We start from the raw sequence: 19,281 nt of genomic DNA, 5'->3' as shown, positions 1-19,281 counted from the left end.
GGTTGGCACTTACTTCCTCTTGTGTGTTCTTTTGGATTATTTTGCATCCCCCTGCAAGTTGCCTGCTACCCTGACTCACTCACAGTAGGTCCTTTAAAAAATGTGAACTGCTTAACTACAGTTCCACTCCCCTGGTGTCCTTCCATCATCCAGGCCAACGCAGAGTTAGTCTTGGAAACCCTGGCCGAGGTGGATGGCTTGGAGGATTTTCTATCCAAGGACAAGCATGCAGACCCTGATTTCACCAAGAAATTGTGGGCCTATTTGACCATCAACCAACTTCTAGCTGAACGGTAAGAAGACCACATGCCACAGGGACTTGCAAAAGGTTTGCTGAGGTTACTTGATGTCACAGACAGAAAGAGTTTGGAACCAAGAAAGGCAGCAAATTATTTCAGGGTTTGGAGTATTCATTTCCACTGGTTTCAAGCACTTTTGGGGCTTCCCAGATGGCACTAGTGGTAAAGAACTCATGTGCAAATGCAGGAGACATAAGAGATGTGGGTTCGATCTCTGGGTTGGCAGCCCACTCCAGTATTTTTGCCTGGAGAATCCCATGGACAGAGGAGCCTGGCAGGCTACAGTCCACAGGGTCACAAAGAGTCGGACACGACTAAAGTAACTTGGCATGCATGCGGGCGAGCACTTGTAACTAAAGCTGGGTTCACTCTTTTCTTCTTGATGGATAACAAGCATACAGTAGAGCGTGTGATGTGCGTGCATTTTAAATGTACAGTTTAATGAATTTTAACTACGTCACCCATGTCATCAGTACTGGATCCAGCTCCAGAGCACTTCTTTCATCTCTGAAGTCGCCTTCATTCTTCTTCACGCTCAACACCTACCTCTCGCCTTGAGTAGAAATCACTCTTCTGGCATGTCACTATTAGTTGTCTATGACAAAATTTCTTATAATGATACAAACTGTATTCTTTTGTTTCTGGCTTCTTGCACTGCATATGATGTCTGTGAGGTTCATCCATCTCACTGCAGTGGGTATCATGAATTCATCTGCATTCACTCCTGAAAATAGTTAATGTCCAAAGAGAAATTTAAGGTTATGCAATTCTGATATCACCTAAGGACTTCCTATAGATACTGTTTCATCTCTGTCTTCTCAGCTGACTGGTGTTTAAATGCCCAATACAAAAACTATGTTTCTAGAGCAATATATGATTCTTTGACCACCATCAGGATTATGGGGTGGAGGTGGGGCCAGTCTTTGGAGAGGAACGTGACTGCTCCTTAGTCCCTGGGAAGGGGGAGCAGACTGGTCTGAATGGAGTTGGGAAAAAATGAAATACAGTCGTATAACCATACTCAGAAAATCCGTGATGTCAGTAAGATTACAAAACAGACAAAAGATTGTAAGCTGTGGCTTTAGAGTGAATGAGCAATGTCTCCTCCCCTTTACAAAGGCAACTGGGTAATTTAAAGATATATAGCAAATTGGTGCTGAAGTTAAATATTGATTTTTTTAAAGAACAATCCTTTAAACAAATCAGTGGTTGTCAGCATGTGGGGAACAGGAAGGTTGCATGGGGGTTGGGAGGGTTAGGACAGTGAAACTACTCTGCTCGACACTGTAGTGATGGATACCTGTTGTTATACATTTGTCCAAATCCACAGAATGTACAGCACAAGCATGAACCCTAATGTCAACAGTGGACTTTGGGCGATGATGACGTGTAGATGTATCCATCTGACACATGTACCACTTCTAATGGGAGATGCTGAGAAGGGGGAGGCTGTCAGGTGGGGGAGGGGCAGGGAGTGAATATAAAATCTCTACGTTCTGCTCAGTTTCACTGTGAGTATAAAACTGCTCTGAAAAAGTCTGTTTGGATGTGTGGTTACCAAGGGGGGTTCGGGGGGTGGGGACGGAGGAGGAGTTTGGGAGGTGGGGGCTAGCAGATATAACCTGTCCCATATAGAATGGATAAACAACAAGGTCCTACTGTATGGTGCAGAGAACTATATTCAAGATCCTATAATAAACCATCATGGAAAAGAATATTAAAAAAATAAATGTATACATATATATGTATATTTTTATGTATAACTGAATCACTTTGCTGTACAGCAGAAACACAACATTGTAAAGCAATTATACACCAGTTAAAAACTACATTAAAAAAGAATAAAAATAAAGAATTTCCAGGAAACTAAAAAAACAAAAAACAATGACTGTCATAAGGACAAGTCTTGTTAATTAAAAAAAAACATATATTTTTGTTGTAATTGCTAATTTAATGAGGAACACTCATAAAAATAAATTTGAGATCCATCAAACAAAAGAAATAACAATGTAAATCAACTGTACTTCAGTAAAAAATATAATAATCATCATAATCTGTTTAAAAAATTCCAAGAGGCAGGCTCAAAAGGAAAGGGAGATATATATATATATTAATATCATTATGACTCATTCTTATTGCTGTATGTAGTAACAAACACAGCATAGTAAAGCAATTTTTCACCAATTAAAAAATAAAAGAAGAAATAAAAAATAAAATTCCTTTAGGCTACATAACTAGGTAAAATACTAAGCTTCATGAAACCAGCTTCTGTTTTCCCTTGTGGCCTCCAGAGTCCCGGTTGACCCCAGAAGTGGCAGAGTTCGGTCTTGTGATGCTGTCCAATGTCTCTGTTTCCTGAACACAGGAGCCTGGCTCCTACAGCTGCCCAGAAAAGGAAAATTACAAAGACGATCCTGCAGATGTCTCTGGATCACCATATAGTGACCCCCCTCACGGCGATGGTGATTGAGAATGAGGCCGGGGACGAACGCATGCTGGCAGACTCCCCTCCGCAGGACCATTCCTGCTGTTCAGGTGAGTCTCCCTACCTGGAGAAGAAGTATTCCGGCCGGTTTTCTTATCCTGCAGCAAGGTCCTCCATCCCCTCCTCTCTCCATGGCTAGCCCGTCTCCTCTTCCCAGTCCTGTGTCCCCAGCTGACCTTCCTGCCAGTTGACTTCGGTGACAGTTTATCGCTGCCATCATCGAATATGTTTGCTCACTTGTCTTCCAAAGGAATTCTGAAAATCTGTGTACTCCCCTCACACATTGTTTAAATCAACATTAAAAAATTCTCACCTTCTTTAAATAGTTACAACAAATTTCATTCATGATGACACATGGAGCTGAAAGAGAGAGAACTCAGGAATAAAAATAATTCTAGAAAAACCTAGCTGAGAACCACTGGCGTTGGTCTGCATAAACCCGATTCTTAAAATTATAAGCAGCTTCTACGGAAAAGTAAACCCAGCAACTAATGGATACAGTGTTCTCCACGCAGGCGCCCTGTATCATGGCAGCAAAGTGAGCCCAAGTTCAGTCCCATCTTGGGTCAACCCTTCGCCAACGCCAGTGCCCCCATTGCCTGCTGTCGGTGCTCAGGTGCTTGAGTCAACCCCTCCTCCACATGTGATGAGAGGTAAGAGGATGAACCCTCTGGGATGGAAGAGACGCACCTCTCATGTGGGGAGGACTGACGGGTATCTGTGGGAAGGACATTCTCTTTGGAGATTGTCCTCAACACTCACGTGAACGTGCATTACTTAACAGTCTGCGCTTCACTTCCTTTATTGTGAAAACAGGCATCATGATTCTATTCATGACTGGGCTGTTGGTGAAATGTGAAACCATCTTTAAAGAGCTAGCATGTAATAGCCACTCAATAAGCAGGTGTTATTATCAAAGACGAGAAGCTATCCATCTTAGGATCAAAAATACTTGAATGTTATTTCCTGTAGAACTGCACTGTTGTTACTGTTTAGTGGCTAAATCATGTCCCACTGTTTGCAACCCCATGGAGTATAGCCCGCCAGGCCCCTCTGTCTATGGGATTTCCCAGGCAGGAATGCTGGACTGGGCTGCTTTTTCCTTCTCCAGGGGATCTTCTTGCCCGTGAGATGAAAGCTGCACCTCCTGCCTCTCCTCCACTGGTAGGCACATTCTTTACCACTGAGCCACCTGTTCCGTTCTGTTCAGTTGCTCAGTCATGTCCGACTCTTTCTGACCCCATGGACCACAGCACGCCAGGCCTCCCTGTCCATCACCAACTCCCAGAGTTTACCCAAACTCATGTCCATCGAGTTGGTGATGCCATCCAACCATCTCATCCTCTGTCGTCCCCTTCTCCTCCTGCCTTCAATCTTTCCCAGCATCAGAGTCTTTTCAAATGAGTCAGCTCTTCGCATCAGGTGGCCAAAGTATTGGAGTTTCAGCTTCAACATTCACATCCTTCCAGTGAATATTCAGGACTGATCTCCTTTAGGATTGACTGGTTGGATCTTCTTGCAATCCAAGGGACTCGCAAGAGTCTTCTCCAACACCACAGTTCAAAAGCATCAATTCTTCGGTGCTCAGCTTTCTTTATAGTCCAACTCTCACATCCATACATGACTACTAGAAGCCACCTGAGGAGCCTGTAAAACTGCATTATCATCACATTATTTGTAGGACAGTTTGTTAATTTGCTTGCTCGATTTTAAGTGTATTTGAAAATCCTAGTTTTGCTCAGTGTTTAAAAATCTAGAGCTAGGGACCTTGCTTCTGTGTTTTAATGATGCCCTCTTGTGCCCAGCTCCTACACAAAATAAATTAACCAAGTATTTACTGACGACAGAGCAAGGGCTTGATAGTGTGAGGAGTGCAGAGCAGGCCAAGACTCTGTCTGTGCTCTGCTTGAGTTGACCCTGCACGTCTTGCTCCCACACACACTTGAAGGAGCACATCAGGATGGCTGGGAGAATCAGTTTGTAATCAGACAGTGTGCCTTTAAGTCATAGCTGTGCCACTTACTAACTCTGTGATGTGACCTTGGGCAAGTCACTTGTCCTCTGCAGGACCACAGTGAGACTTAGTGACTATGTGCAGAGAGCTTTGTGACTATCTGGAAAACAGTGGCCTTTCGCTGGATGGTACCCTGCTCTTTCGATTTTATTCTGGAGAACACAAACAATGCTACTGCTGCTGCTGCTGTTGCTGCTGCTGCTAAGTCGCTTCAGTCGTGTCCGACTCTGTGCCACCCCACAGATGGCAGCCCACCAGGCTCCCCCGTCCCTGGGATTCTCCAGGCAAGAGTACTGAAGTGGGTTGCCATTGCCTTCTCCGAACACAACCGCTGCAGCTCCTAATTCAGACCTTCCTCTTCAATCCCTTCAGTTCTGAGGCTCAAAGCCTGACAGTATGAAATTACTTCTCTCCACTCGGTCACCAGACACTGTGGCTTCTACCAGATGTCTCTTGAATTTCTCCCCCCATCCCTCCCCAAACCAATTCACCATGTTAGTTTCTGCATTTAACATTTCTTGCTCGAATGACTGCTGTCTTAGCTAGTAAATGATCTTCCTGTGTGTACTTTCTGATACTTAATTCATAGTGAGACCAGTAATTGTAATATTGGGTCGGCCAAAAAGTTCGTTTGGGTTTTCCTGTAATATCGTACAAAAAACCTGAATGAATGTTTTGGCCAACCCACTGAAATGGGGTCAAATCATATTACATTTATTCTCCAAAACCTTTAAAAGCTCCCCAACAGAATAAAGGTCTGTTCTGTAGCATGGCGGTTCATGGTCTCTATGACCTACATTCTTGGTCTTATCAAAAACCCATTCTCCAGGTAACTTGAGTTACTATCCAAACAAATCATCAACTTCTCTCCCTTCATACCTTTCCCCATTCTGTCCACTCAAGGATAAAATCTCTCTCTCTCTTGTGTCTTTTACCTACCAGTCTTCCCCTACCTTCAAGACTTAGCTCAAAAGCCAACTCTTTCAATTGTTTTCTCTTTTTGGCCACACCATGGCCAAAAAGAGGATCTTAGTACCAAATGCAGGATCCTGCCAAATGCAGGATCTTAGTACCCTCTGCCCCCTGCCACCAACCAGGGATCAAACCCACGCCCCCTGCAGTGGAAGCGCAGACTCTCAACCACTCACCCACCAGGGAAGTCTCCGCCCACCCTTTCATAAGGTCCTTCTCCACTTGCCTGAGTGGAATTGCTCATCCTTTCATCTTCATTCCCAGAGTGTTGAGTGTTGTGCTTGGGTCATTTTTCTATCATTTACTTTAGTCCATCTCATATGAGTGCTTGGTTGTGCCTTCATGAAAGGAAAACTGATATTCTGTTAAAGGAAAGATATTAATGACATTTGTGAAAGCATGGTAAGGAAGATTTTATTCAAGGGGATGTAGGTACCACTACATTGGGGTATTGCAGTGGGGTACGGAGATTTGACTCAACTCTGAACACACTGCGGGAAACTGGGCATTTATAGACAAAAACAGGCTAGGGTCAGAGGATGGAAGATTAATAAGAGGAAGCATCAGTGGGAAAGGGGAGGTCTGGTTAAACTGACCTAACAGGGCTTCCCTGATAGCTCAGTTGGTAAAGAATCCGCCTGCAATGCGGAAGATGCCGGTTCAATTTCCTGGGTCGGAAAGATCCTTTGGAGAAGGGATAGGCTACCCACTCCAGTATTCTTGGGCTTCCCTTGTGGCTCAGCTGGTAAAGAATCTGCCTGCAATACGGGAGACCTGGGTTCGATCCCTGGGTTGGGAAGATACCCTGGAGAAGGGAAAGGCTACCCACTCCAGTATTCTGGCCTAGAGAATTCCATGGACTGTATAGTCCATGGGGTTGCAAAGAGTCGGACATGACTGAGCAACTTTCACTTCACTTCAACAGAATTCTTGCTGAAGGTAGGCTGAGTGATCAGACCTCACCTAGTTGGGGGACAGAGGAGGGGAGGAACCTGATTAAGATACAAAGGTGATCAGATTTGGAAGGTGGAGGATTCTAGCTAAACCTCCTTAGTAGGATTTCTGCTAAAATTGGACAATGCAGAAATGAACACAGAGGTCCAGAATTTGAGGTTGAACTTGAAGAGTTCAGGGAAACCTGAGTTTATTCAAAGAGAGAATCTTTGTCACGCCATTAAATTGTCCCTCTCTTGAAGGTAGGGACCATGACTTTCATAGCTACACCAAACATTGCCTAATTCAAAGCTTTGCACATAATTTGTTTTTTTCTCACTAAATATTTGTTGAGTGGTTAAACAAACAAACAAAAAAGATCAGCCAAAATAATGGTGTCTGGTAACAAAGGATTACTTTCTTGGGAATAGCTTGATCCTTGATTGCTCTTGGAATTGATCGACACTAATCTGTATGCCAACAGGTAATATGTCTTTTTTATTTTATGCACCGTGTGTTGCTGCCACTGCTGCTAAGTCGCTTCAGTCGTGTCCGACTCTGTGCGACCCCGTAGATGGCAGCCCACCAGGCTCCCCTGTCCCTGGCATTCTCCAGGCAAGCACACTGGAGTGGGTTGCCATTTCCTTCTCCAATGCATGAAAGTGAAAAGTGAAAGGGAAGTCGCTCAGTCGTGTCCTACTCTTAGCGACCCCATGGACTGCAGCCCACCAGGCTCCTCCATCCATGGGATTTTCCAGGCAAGAGTATTGGAGTGGGGTGCCATTGCCTTCTCCGTATGCACTGTGTATAACCATTTAAAAACACAGGCACTTTAGCTATATAAACATTCACTCTATACACACATATGTTGCTCTTCAGTTGCTAAGTCATGTCCAACTCTTTGTGGCCCCACGGACTATAGCCTGCCAGGCTCCTCTGTCTTTCACTATCTCCTGGAGCTTGCTCAAATTCATGTCTGTTGAGTCGGTGATGCTATCTAACCATCTCATCCTCTGCCGCCTCCTTCTCCTATGTATATATATGTAGTATATATATAATGTATATATAGTGTATATGTGTGTGCTTGTGTTTCTTCTTCCTTATGTCTTTCTTTTTTAAAATATTTTATTATTTATTTGGCTGTATAGGGTCTCAGGTGCAGCATGTGTATGTGTGTGTGCTTGTGTTTCTTCTTCCTTATGCCATTTTATTTATTATTTATTTGGCTGTACAGGGTCTCAGTCGCAGCATGTGGAATCTAGTTTCCTGACCAAGGATACAAACTGGGTCCCCTGCATTGGGAGGGCAGAGTCTTAGTCACTGGATCACCAGGAAAAGTCCCCCTTATGTCTTTCTTATTCATTTTTCTCTCTAGTCAAAAGCATATGGCGTGGCTACAGAATGAGTATCCACTCTGTACATAACCTAAAACTTGATGGCAGCTCCACGAGGAGGGGACAGTGCTTGGACCCTGGGTCCCTGGTGCCTGGAAGAGTACCTGGCATATAATAGGAGCCCAATACACATTTGTTCTTGTGAGATGTTCAGCAATAAAATACTGTCCAAAATAATCTTCTTTTCTATGATTTTGCTTAGTTTCATTTTCTTTGTATATTTTCCAGTTGAAAATGACCCACACTTCATCATCTACCTGCCAAAAAGCCAAAAGAATATTTGTTTCAATATTGACTCAGAACCTGGAAAAATCCTCAACCTTGTTTCTGATCCAGAATTAGGTAAGATGAAAATATACCAAAAAAAAAAAAAAAAAGAAAATATACCATATTTGAATTCGACTACTAGGTCACAGTCATTCTTCCCTATTGTTTTTATCTGGATTTCTTTCCTTCCCACCTTAATAAAAGTGTTTTATATATTATATATACGACTTCCTAGGTGGTGCAGTGGTAAAGAACCCCCCTGCCAATGCAGGAGACTTGGGTTCGATCCCTGGGTCAGGGAGATCCCCTGGAGGAGGAAATGGCAACCCACTCCAGTATTCTTGCCTGGAAAATTCCACGGACAGAGGATCCTGGAGTTCTATAATCCATAGGGATGCAGAGAGTTGGACATGACTGAGAACAGCACAGCATATTTTTCAAGCTCTGATAGTAAAAAGTTATAAATATATTATTTTTTGAACTATTATAGATACAATACTCTGAGTATAAACTAGCAGAACTTGTTGTGATATAATTCATTTAAACCATAAAAAATTATAAAATGAAAATTACAAAGGAAAAAATGGTGTGTAAATCCTGAAGCAAAATAAAACAATAATTTCCCATGTTGTCACGTTTTATAAGTTTGAGTTATCGTGCCCACATGTGCCAAAAACAAAACCAAAAAAATAGCACATGGGACAGAAAAAAACTTGTTTCTTTTCCTGCAGGGATTTTGGTCAATGGACAACTCATTGGTGCCAAGAAGCCCAAGAATAAAAAACTCAGCACCTATTTTGGGAAACTGGGATTTTATTTCCAACGTCAAGATGTGAAGGTAGAAATCAGCACGGAGACCATCTCCCTGAGCGGGGGCTCCCGAACATCTGTCTTATCCTGGTCTGACACGGTCCACATGCTTAATCAGAGGCAAGTACTGTTACATCCGGACTCAGATGTGACCTCGACCCACGATCCCATCAACAAACCCAGACGTCCGTGACACAGAGAACTCAAAACCATCATTTTAAATGTGAGGAAGTCGAGGTTCAGAAAAAATTGTGTTCCTTCCTGCCCCTGCTCCTGGCAGTAGAGTCTGTGAGTTTTGGTCACGGTGTGTCTCAGTGCTAGCGTAGCACCTGGTGCACAGTAAGGACTCAATAAGGATGTGTCGGACAAGTGAATGAAGCCGTCAGCTGAAAGCCAGTCAGCCGTGTCAGAGCATGCTCAGAAATACTGGGACGTTGTCTTAGAGTAATATCTTCCCATGAGTATCTGTTCATTGTTGATACAGAAACGTATACACTGACAGAATTCCAGTGCTAGGAGATACATCAACATTCTGTGATGAAAACGTTTTAAGGCTCTTAGAAAACTGTGGTGGGGTTGAGGGGGGTTGTACTGACAGAATGAAGTCATGTTAGGGGTGGGAGAGGAATGATTTGCTAAATGAGTCAGTTCTAGGGACCTCACACTCCCAACGCAGGGGGCGTGAGTTCGACCCCTGGTCTGGGAACTAGAGGCTACACACTGCAACTGAGAGATTCCACACATTGCAATGGAGATCTCAGATCCTGCAATCTGTAACTAAGACCCAGTGCAGCCAAATAAATATTAAATTAGTGTTTTTTTTTTAAAAAAAAAAACAATAAAAAATAAAGCAAGTCAGTTCTAGAAACAATCATTCCTTTTTTAAAATTTTTGAGTGAAGTGAAAGTCGCTTAGTTGTGTCTGACTCTTTGTGACCGCACGGACTGTAGCCCGCCAGGGTCCTCTGTCCCTGGAATTTCCCAGGCAAGAATACTGGAGTGGGTGGCCATTTCCTCCTCCAGGGGATCGTCCCGACCCAGGATGGAACCAGGGATTGGAGGATAATTGTTTTACAATGTTGTGTCATTAATTCCTTTCTGCCTTCCCACTAGGGTGCTTGTCTCTGTGAAAAAAGAGAAAACTGTAACTATCACCCTGGATAAAGAGATGTTCTTCTCTGTTTTACTTCATCGCGTTTGGAAGAAGCACCCGGTCAATGTCGACTTTTTGGGGATCTACATCCCCCCCACAAACAAGTTTTCTCCTAACGTGCATGGGCTGATAGGTAAAGTGTCCTTGGACTGTCTGGCTGGTGTGGGACCGACCATCCTAGGTCTTAAGCAACTTTGCCTCAAGGTTAGGACGTTTGGGTAGAATGTGGAAAAGTGACAGGTGTGGAGTGGAGGCTTCAGGAGGACCCACACTCTGCACCTGGGTCTTAATTTATGAAGGTGCCTGAGCGACACAGAAAGAGTTCAGTGTCATTGAGAGAGTGTAATGTTTGTCACTATTCACAGTTTCCATAGAAACACGAAGTACATCTTGCCATGCAGGCCCATGGGGAGAAAGCCAGATTTGGGTCAGGAACCAGAAGCCGAAACAAGGTCTGGGCTAGGACCTTTACTCTGTGGCAGAGACAAGACAGAGCAGGTAGTGTGGGGTTGGTTGGCTTGGTAATTGCAGCAGGTGTTAAGCTACAGGATGTCTTTCCTTGCATGGTACCTTGCCCAGGAATGATTCCTCTGGGTCTCACAGGCCAGAGAGAAGAGGTCTGGCTTGGTTCATGTGAAGATTCCAGCTGGGCTCCTGGCTGAGTCCTTTGTTATCTTTCATAGCTGGCTTTCCCAGGGAGGGTAGATGGAGTGTTTAAGGTATCAAACATCATAAGATACAGAGTATAAAACACACGATTCCTCTAACAAAGCAGTGTAGGGCGACTTAGTCATGCTATAGCCAGGACTGTTTGCTGCTCCAGACAAGGTTTTACCAGGGCTGGGCTTTCATCACCAACTGGGCAGATAAAGAGAACAGATGAACACACTTTAAATTTTATGCTGAAGATTTTTTTCTCACTAAAGAGAAGTGAACTGGCTTAGGAAGTCTGTGATAATGAACAGGGCGTCCAGGTAAACCTTCCCTACTTTGTAAAGAACTACGGAAATTTAAGCGTATAGTAGCACCGCTACTATGGTCACCTGATGCGAGCTGACTCATTGGAAAAGACCCTGATGCCGGGAAGGACTGAAGGCAAGAGGAGAAGGAGAGCATCAGAGGAGGACTGAAGGCAAGGGGAGAAGGAGAGCATCAGAGGAGATGGTTGGATGGCATCACCGGCTCCATGGACATGAGCAAACTCCAGGAGATAGTGAGGGACAGGGAGGCCTGGCGTGCTGCAGTCCACGGGGTCGCAGAGTCAGACATGACTGAGCAACTGAACAACAAATAGCATCGCAAACCAACTTTGTTTTTTCAGTTTGAGCAGTGCTCTCAGGTGCTGACCTTCAGGGCATTCGCATTTACTTAGGGTATGGGTGATCAGCCTCATTGTCTAATGACAGCAAGGTGAGCAGCATGGGTCTGCCCTCAGGAAGGACCCACCCCTTTCTATCTGAATCTTTTTCCTCTCAACACATCTTTCTATCCCAGAAAGTCTGAGAGGGACCCAAATTCAGCTCGGATCACGTGACCAGCTTGCCCTTTTGTCGCCCCTTGAGTTGCATGTAAATAAACATCTAGACCTTGTCTCATAGGCCAGTTCATGAATGAGCCAAAGATCCATGTCTTCAACGAGCGACCAGGAAAGGACCCTGAGAAGCCAGAAGCAAGCATGGAGGTGAAGGGACAAAAGCTGGTTGTCACCAGGTAGGTCTCAGATGAGTAAGACAGAATCAGAAGGGGCTTCTGTGAGGATTGGACTCACAGGGCAAAATAGAAGAGGTAAACACATTAGCTGTGTTTATTTGAAGTTCAAATTTAACTGGCATCCTGTTTTTATTTATCCCCCTTTTTTTTGGCCACGCCCCATGGCAGGTGGGGTCTTAGTTCCCTCACCAGGGATGGAAACGGCACCCGCTGCATGAGGGCGCGAGGGAAGTCCGACATCCTGGGTTCTTAGTTGCTAAATCTGGCAGCTTCTTCCTTGCTTTGAGCTACTCTGGAGACTATACCAGCCATAACTGATCTTGAGAACACAGCCACCAGCCAGTTCTCACTGCTTCCTTGCCCTTTGGGTGCCCCATGACCAGAAAGAAGACTGGCCCTGAATCCTTGGGCCTCCCCTCTGCAGAGGTAGAAGTGAAAAACAAGGGAAAAAAGTGAATTTGCACTCCTTACCTTCCTGGGACTATACTGGTCGATCTCTATACAGGTTATTTGAATTTCTAAGGACACACTGCTTATTCTCTTTCTAAACCAAGTCCCAGACTCTTATTCTGTACGACTTGGGGAACGGGGATGGGACGGGTGTTAGCAGATGCAGTGCTGCGTGGGTACTCAGGTGTGTCCGACTCTTTGCGACCTCATAGACGTAGCCAGCCAGGCTCCTCTGTCCATGGAATTTTCCAGGCATGGATATTGGAGTGGTTGCCATTTCCTTGGGATCTTCCTGACCCAGGGATGGAACTTGATTGAGTCTCCAGTATCTCCTGCACTGGCAGGTGGGTTCTTTACCACCAAGCCAACTGGGAAGCCCAGAGATGGTGTAGAAGGGGGCAGAAAACAGAGAGGGAGAGCGTGTCTCTTTTCTGGACGTGCAGGCTGGCCCGACCCTGGTCTGTTTCCTAACCATGCTCACGCTCTCTTGTAGGGGCCTGCAAAAGGATTACCGGACAGACAGAGTGTTTGGAACGGATGTTCCCTGTTGGTTTGTGCACAACAGCGGGAAAGGCTTCATCGACGGGGATTACAAGGATTACTTTGTGCCTCAACTCTATAGCTTCCTCAGACGGCCTTAAAAAGTTTATAGCTGGGGAAATTCTCGGTAAAAAAATAAAGTTTTTTTTTTTTTTCCTGCCACCTTTGTAGTCATTCTTGAGTTTGAATAATCAAAACCTAACCAGACACCAAGGTGGTTGATAAAACCTATTAACACAGCTGAAGAAAATAAATAACTTTGCCAAGAAGTTTTAGGATGTTGTTGTTTGCAGATGCGAAGTTGTGTTAATTGAGGCACAGAGGAAAGCTGCTTTGGTGAGTCAAGCCACCATCTGGACAGAGTCCTGGGTTCAGCATTTACTGGGAGGACGTCACGATGGTTGAGTGTCCTCGGCTTTACAACTGAATATATTTTTAGGTGGTCAGTTACACAGGAAGTTCAATTATGAGGTTATCTGGGGAACTTTGAACAAGAAGTCACTCACCTTAATTGTTTTGTAGTTATAAATATAAATAAATAAATAAATAAATAAATATATATATATAAAAATCTGTCACCCAACCTTGCTAAGATATCTATGATGGTCCATCATGCTTAATCAAAATTCCCTCCTTAGTACTGGCCTCAGAGACCCTTTTTAGTCCAGGAAGACTGTATTAGTCAGGGTTCTGCTGAGAAAGAGAACTGGTGGGATGGCTATATCATATATACATATATATACACACTATACACACACATACATATACAGTTGGCCCTTGAACAACGTGGGGCTTGGGGCTGCCAAAATAAAAAACCTACAAACTTTTATCTCTGTCTCAAAAACAAAGGAATTGACATCCGATGACTCACCCAAGGGCAGGAGATGGAAACAGTCTGGAATGAACCAGGACTCAAACACTAATTCTTTTGATTCCATGTAGTGTGATCTCTAATCTGACACAAACTTCTCCCCACACTTAGTTCATTTAAAGATCTGTAAATTGAAAATGTAAGTACTATATTTGGATTTTAAAAAATCCATGCAGTTCATACCCGTGTTGCTCAAGGCTCAACTTGAAGAGCTCTGTTATTAGGAATTGGCTCATGTGATTATGGAGGCTGGTCCAAGTCTGATCTATTGTCATTCTGTACTTTCCTTTGCTTATAATCTTCCTTTAAATCTATTCTGAAAATGGGTATGTGTTCAAAGGCCAAGTGATAAAATTGCACTTCAGAAAAAAATTTAAATCTACATTTTTATGAAGCTTTCTCTGCATAATTTGACAAAAACCAGTTTTCATTTTAGAAAGCAGACAAAGCTACCTTTTTGGAGCTACTCAACCAGTATTTGAGAAAGCAGGTGATAATCTTTGGACATAATTGCAAAATATGAAATGTACGTGATTATTTCTGTAACCTAAAGATAACCTCAGTGCTGAAGAGGTAAACAGCATTGCCTTTTAGTTTCATTCATCTATAAAAACTGGTCACCTATGCCATCTATGATTAAAAAAAAAAAATCTACATCTTTTCCATTCCATTTCAAAAATATGAATCTTAAAATGCTAATATTCAACACAAATTTCAAAGTGGGTTCTTATCATGGCTACTTTGTAAAGAATTTTTGCTCTAAAACCACTACTTTAGCTATATAAGATTACTTCTAGCCCTAGTATTTTACATGTGCTCAGTAGTTTTACAAATAATTATGAAAATCTTGGGGTGTAAATTTACATGCAGTGTATTTAGCAACACAGTCCTAGCAAAAGAAACTAGATTTAAAATTGAACCCATGTTATTAAAAACTTAAAAGTTATCAAAACTTCTATTAATAGCTGGTATTTTAAAATTAATTGCCTATAATCTTATTAATACTATTCATGTGACCCTCTTGAGACTAGAAAAATGCCTTCTCTATATAATTAACTTTGAATTATAATAATCAGTTTTGAATTTCAAATGAAGAAACCAAATAAAGGAGAATCGTTGGAAAGAAAGGAACTATGCCACTACCTCTTGACTGGTCTCTGAAAGTATACTGTGCTCTCAGCGATGAAGAAAAACAACTTGGTAATTCTCTATGTTTGTTTATTCACTGAAGCACCTTGGAACCCATTGGTAACTGGTCAATATTTAATTTTGTATGTGGCTTGGTGGCAAAGAATCTTCCTGCCAATACAGGTGATCCAGAAGATACAGGTTTGATCCCTAGGTCAGGAAGATTCCCTGGAGGAGAGCATGGCAGGCCGCTCCAGAAATCTTGCCTGGGAAATCCCATGGACAGAGGAGCCTGACGGGCTACAGCCTATGGGGTCACAAAAGAGTCGGACACAACTTAGCAACTAAACCACCACCACAACAGAGCTAGGGTATGACAGGGCTCTGTGTGTGCATGCTAAGTTGCTTGTCATGTCCACCTCTTTGTGACCTCATGAAATGCAGCCCACCAGGCTCCTCTGTCCATGAGATTCTCCAGGCAAGAATACTGGAGTGGGTTGCCATGCCCTCCTCCAGGGGATCTTCCCGACCCAGGGATTGAACCCATGTCTCTTACATCTCCTGCAGTGGTAGGCAGGTTCTTTACCACTAGTGCCACCTGAGAAGCCCAATACAGGGATAGTATTTGTCAGATATATTCATCTTTCAGACAAAGGTAGCCTGTCTTCAATGCTCTTCCTACATATCAACCTAGTTACCATTAAACCAATTAGATACCTATGTCTTATTGTCAGAACTGAAACCCTTTGAGAAAAAGTGGACACTGGGTTCATATCATACCTGTCACAAATTTGTGTTGTTCAATTACTGAAAATTAAACAAGGTTTCTTAGAGTTGGAATATTGATAATCCAAAGAAACAACTTTTTAAAAGGGGGGAGGGGAATTAAAGTGTCTCAGTGTATAGTAAAAATGAACAATGAATCAAAAGTTATTGTAGTACCTAAGGGTATGAAGTCTTATGCAAATCCTTCTATTTCCTTTAAAGGATCACTTAATACTATAAGAGGCATCTTCTCTTCAGCCTTATCCCAACTGAAAGACATATAAATGACCCCAAAGACCCCCGTAAGAGCGAAGTAGAAGTTCACCTGGCTGCCTAGATACATAAAAATGCCTATATGCTGTAATAGTATTTCTTTATTCTTTCCTTAACACTTTTTCAGGGAATTCCATGGTGGTCCAGTGATTTAGACTTGGCTCCTGGGGCCTGGGTTTGATTCCTGGTCAGGGAAACAAAAGAACACCACAAACAAACAAACATTTTTTCACACTGGCAAAGTCTACATGGGTGACTGTTTCTGAAATAACCACTGTAAGAGGAAGGAAAATCAGGGATGCTTCCTTTAGTGGCATGATTCAATTACTCAGTTAACATTTCGGGGGCACTTCAGTCTACCTAATGGTGACCTCACAATGAAAGCTGCTCCATATTTGAATCCTGGGACCCCATTTTACCAGAGTAGGAACCGAGGTGTATGCTGGCAGGGGTTATAGGTTTCTCACTGAGGGACAGCAAAGTCAGGGTGGGTTTTTAAGCAGCTATTCCAGATTAGCTCATTCCTATCAGCCAATCATTTCATTTGAGTATCAACTCATTGAACGTGGTCAGTTCCTACGCTACACCCACCTTGGGCCTATACCTGCTTCTCACCCTTTTATCTCCAGCACTTATGGCAATGGTTTACTTCTAGAGGCACTTAGTAAATGTTCGTTGAATAAATTTACTCAAAGATATCAGCAAAAACTGATAGGCAGTTAGAAGCACATAAGGGGAGGAAACTTCCTTAGCAGTTAGGACTCAGCTCTTCCAATGCAGGGGGCCCGGGTTCCATCTCTGGTTGGGGAACTAAGATCCCACAAGCCACGGGACACAGCCAAAAAAGCAAAGTAAATAAGTAATAAAATAAAAGAAGTACGTAAGGGGAAAATGAGCAAATAGAGCAATGGGACTCAATGGCATTCCTAATGAAGAAACCTCAAGGAATTAGGTTTCCTAAGATACGTAAGATTGTGAAAAAGAATAGCTTTCCAAAAACTGAGAGAAAGTACTTTCAAAAGACATATCTGGTATAAGACTATCACCCAAAATATACAAAGAACTCTTGAAATTCAACAGTAGGGAAGTGAATGACCCAATTTAAAAGTGGCAGAAGACTTGACTAGACAACACACCAAAGGAGACATACAGATGGCAAATAAAACACACAGAAAGATGCTCAACATCCTATGTCATTAGAGACTGCAAATTAAAACAATGACATACTACTACACACCTATTACAATGGCCAAAATCAAGACAATACCAAATGAGGGTAAGGCTGTGGAGCAAAAGGAACTCTCATTCATTGCCTGTAGGAATGCAGACTGGAATAGAGGCTTTGGAAGTCACTCTTACCATTCAATCCAGTAACCACGCTCCTTGGTATTTACCCAAATGAGCTGAAACCTTGTGTTTACACAAAAATCTACACGTGGAAGTTTACAGCATCTTTATTCATAGTTGACAAAACTTGGAAGCAACCTAGATGTCCTTCAGACTAAGTAAATGAATGGCTAAGTAAACTGTGGTGCATCCAGATAATGTGATATTATTCAGCACTAAAAAGAAATGAGCCGTCATGTAGTGAGAAGATGCGTAGAGGAAACTTAAACACATGTTACCAAGTAAAAGAAGCCAGCCTGCAAAGGCTTACACACTGTATGAGCCCAACCATGGCATGAACTATGCAGACAGTGCAAAGATCAGTGACTGACGGAGGGAAGGGAGGGAGGGAAGCGAGGAGGTGGATTTGTAGACAATGAAACCATTTCGTACGATCCAATAATGGTGGATACATGTCATCACAAACTTGTCCAAGCCGACAGAATGTACAACACCAAGAGGGAACCCTAATGGAAACCACGGACTTTCAGTGTTGATGACTGGTCAGGGGAGGTTCATCAATTCTGCTGCGAACCTGAAACTGCTCTAAAAAATAAAGTCTGTTTTTTAAAAAAGGATAATAGCTTACAATGTTTTAAAAAGAGAAGTCAGGGAATTCCCTGGTGGTCCAGTGGTCAGGACTCTGTACTTCCACTGCAGGGGGGCTGGGGATCAATTTCTGGTCGGGGAACTAAGATTTTGCAAGCTGTCTGGTGCAGCCAAAAAAAAAAAAAAAAGAAAGAAAAAAGGTCAATATAAGACTTGGGGCTGGTACTCGGGGATGACCCAGAGAGATGTTGTGGGGAGGGGGGTGGGAGGGGGGTTCAGGTTTGGGAACGCATGTACACCCGTGGTGGATTCATGTCAATGTATGGCAAAACCAATACAGAATTGTAAAGTAAAATAAAAAAAAAAAAAAAAGACTTGATTTTAGGTGTCTGCAGTTACTCTTCTTGGTATAACCATATTGGCCTCTAAAACCTTATAGGGAAAACAATTCTATAGTATAGAATCATATTTTTATGCTTGATTTTTAAAAAATTAAATGTAATCTCAATAACACTACTTTATTTTGCGATAATTTCAGGAAGATGTTGGAGAAAAGAATGTGAGAGGTAGGGATGAAACTTTTTTTGTGAAGAAAACTACTGAGCTGATTCCAAACTTACAGATTTGGTGGAGGCCTGTGGAAAGCATCAGGTTTTATTCCTGCACCATAATCAGGGAGAGCCATGCCTTATGGAAATGGCTCTTCAAACGTTAGACACAGTATAACGTGACTGAGCTACAGTGTGACACAGGGGCTCAAACCCCAGAACTGGAAAAGGCATGGCCACAAAAAGTCTCGGGCATGCATGCGCACTGCAGCGCTTATTCATCACAGCCACAAAGCAGAAGCAATCCAGTTCCAGCAACTCATGAACAGTTTTTTAAAACTGTGTTATATATCCATACAAAAGATTACCGTTGAACGAAAATGAGGTAGTAACCTATGCTACAACATGGACAACCCTTGAAAACACTACGCTTGGTTTAAGAAGCTGGTCAGAAAAGACCATATACCGTATGATTCCACTTCCATGAAATGTCCACAGCAGGCAAATTCACAGATATGGGAAAGCAGATTACTAGTTGCCAATAGTCTGGAGTGACTATAGATCCAGGGTTACTTTTGGGGAGATGAAAATTCTCGAATTAGACAATGGTGATTTTCAAACAACTTTGTAAATATTCTAAAAAGCACTGAAAGTCCACTTTAAATGGGTGAAATTGTATGGTATGTGAATTACATCTCAATAAAGCTATTCTATTTATAGTTTGACTCTTAAAAA

At 42.8% G+C, this 19,281-nt stretch overlaps 1 protein-coding gene and 1 long non-coding RNA gene across 2 annotated transcripts in view; one reads left to right on the top strand and one right to left on the bottom strand.

Moving 5' to 3' along the window:
* The window catches only part of ITIH2 (inter-alpha-trypsin inhibitor heavy chain 2), a 31,597-nt gene extending 18,409 nt beyond the window's left edge, over window positions 1–13,188 (top strand). Inside the window, exons 14-21 of the mRNA XM_040248243.1 lie at window positions 154–293; window positions 2,665–2,834; window positions 3,300–3,437; window positions 8,326–8,439; window positions 9,096–9,294; window positions 10,287–10,459; window positions 11,925–12,036; window positions 12,980–13,188. Coding sequence (XP_040104177.1) covers window positions 154–293; window positions 2,665–2,834; window positions 3,300–3,437; window positions 8,326–8,439; window positions 9,096–9,294; window positions 10,287–10,459; window positions 11,925–12,036; window positions 12,980–13,127 — 1,194 coding nt within the window. The 3' untranslated portion in view covers window positions 13,128–13,188. The remainder of the gene's footprint in view (window positions 1–153; window positions 294–2,664; window positions 2,835–3,299; window positions 3,438–8,325; window positions 8,440–9,095; window positions 9,295–10,286; window positions 10,460–11,924; window positions 12,037–12,979) is intronic.
* Window positions 4,351–6,407, bottom strand: LOC120869137. The gene is made up of 3 exons (XR_005722444.1): window positions 6,367–6,407; window positions 5,970–6,132; window positions 4,351–4,439 (listed from the first exon to the last, which is right to left on the bottom strand). It is a non-coding gene; the product is annotated as an uncharacterized LOC120869137 (long non-coding RNA).
* Window positions 13,189–19,281: the final 6,093 nt, after the last annotated feature.

The sequence above is a fragment of the Oryx dammah genome, unplaced genomic scaffold (assembly GCF_014754425.2).
Source record: "Oryx dammah isolate SB20612 unplaced genomic scaffold, SCBI_Odam_1.1 HiC_scaffold_10, whole genome shotgun sequence".
NCBI lineage: Eukaryota > Metazoa > Chordata > Mammalia > Artiodactyla > Bovidae > Oryx > Oryx dammah.
Note: the sequence above shows the minus strand (reverse complement) of the source record. Positions and strands in the feature narration are given on the sequence as shown.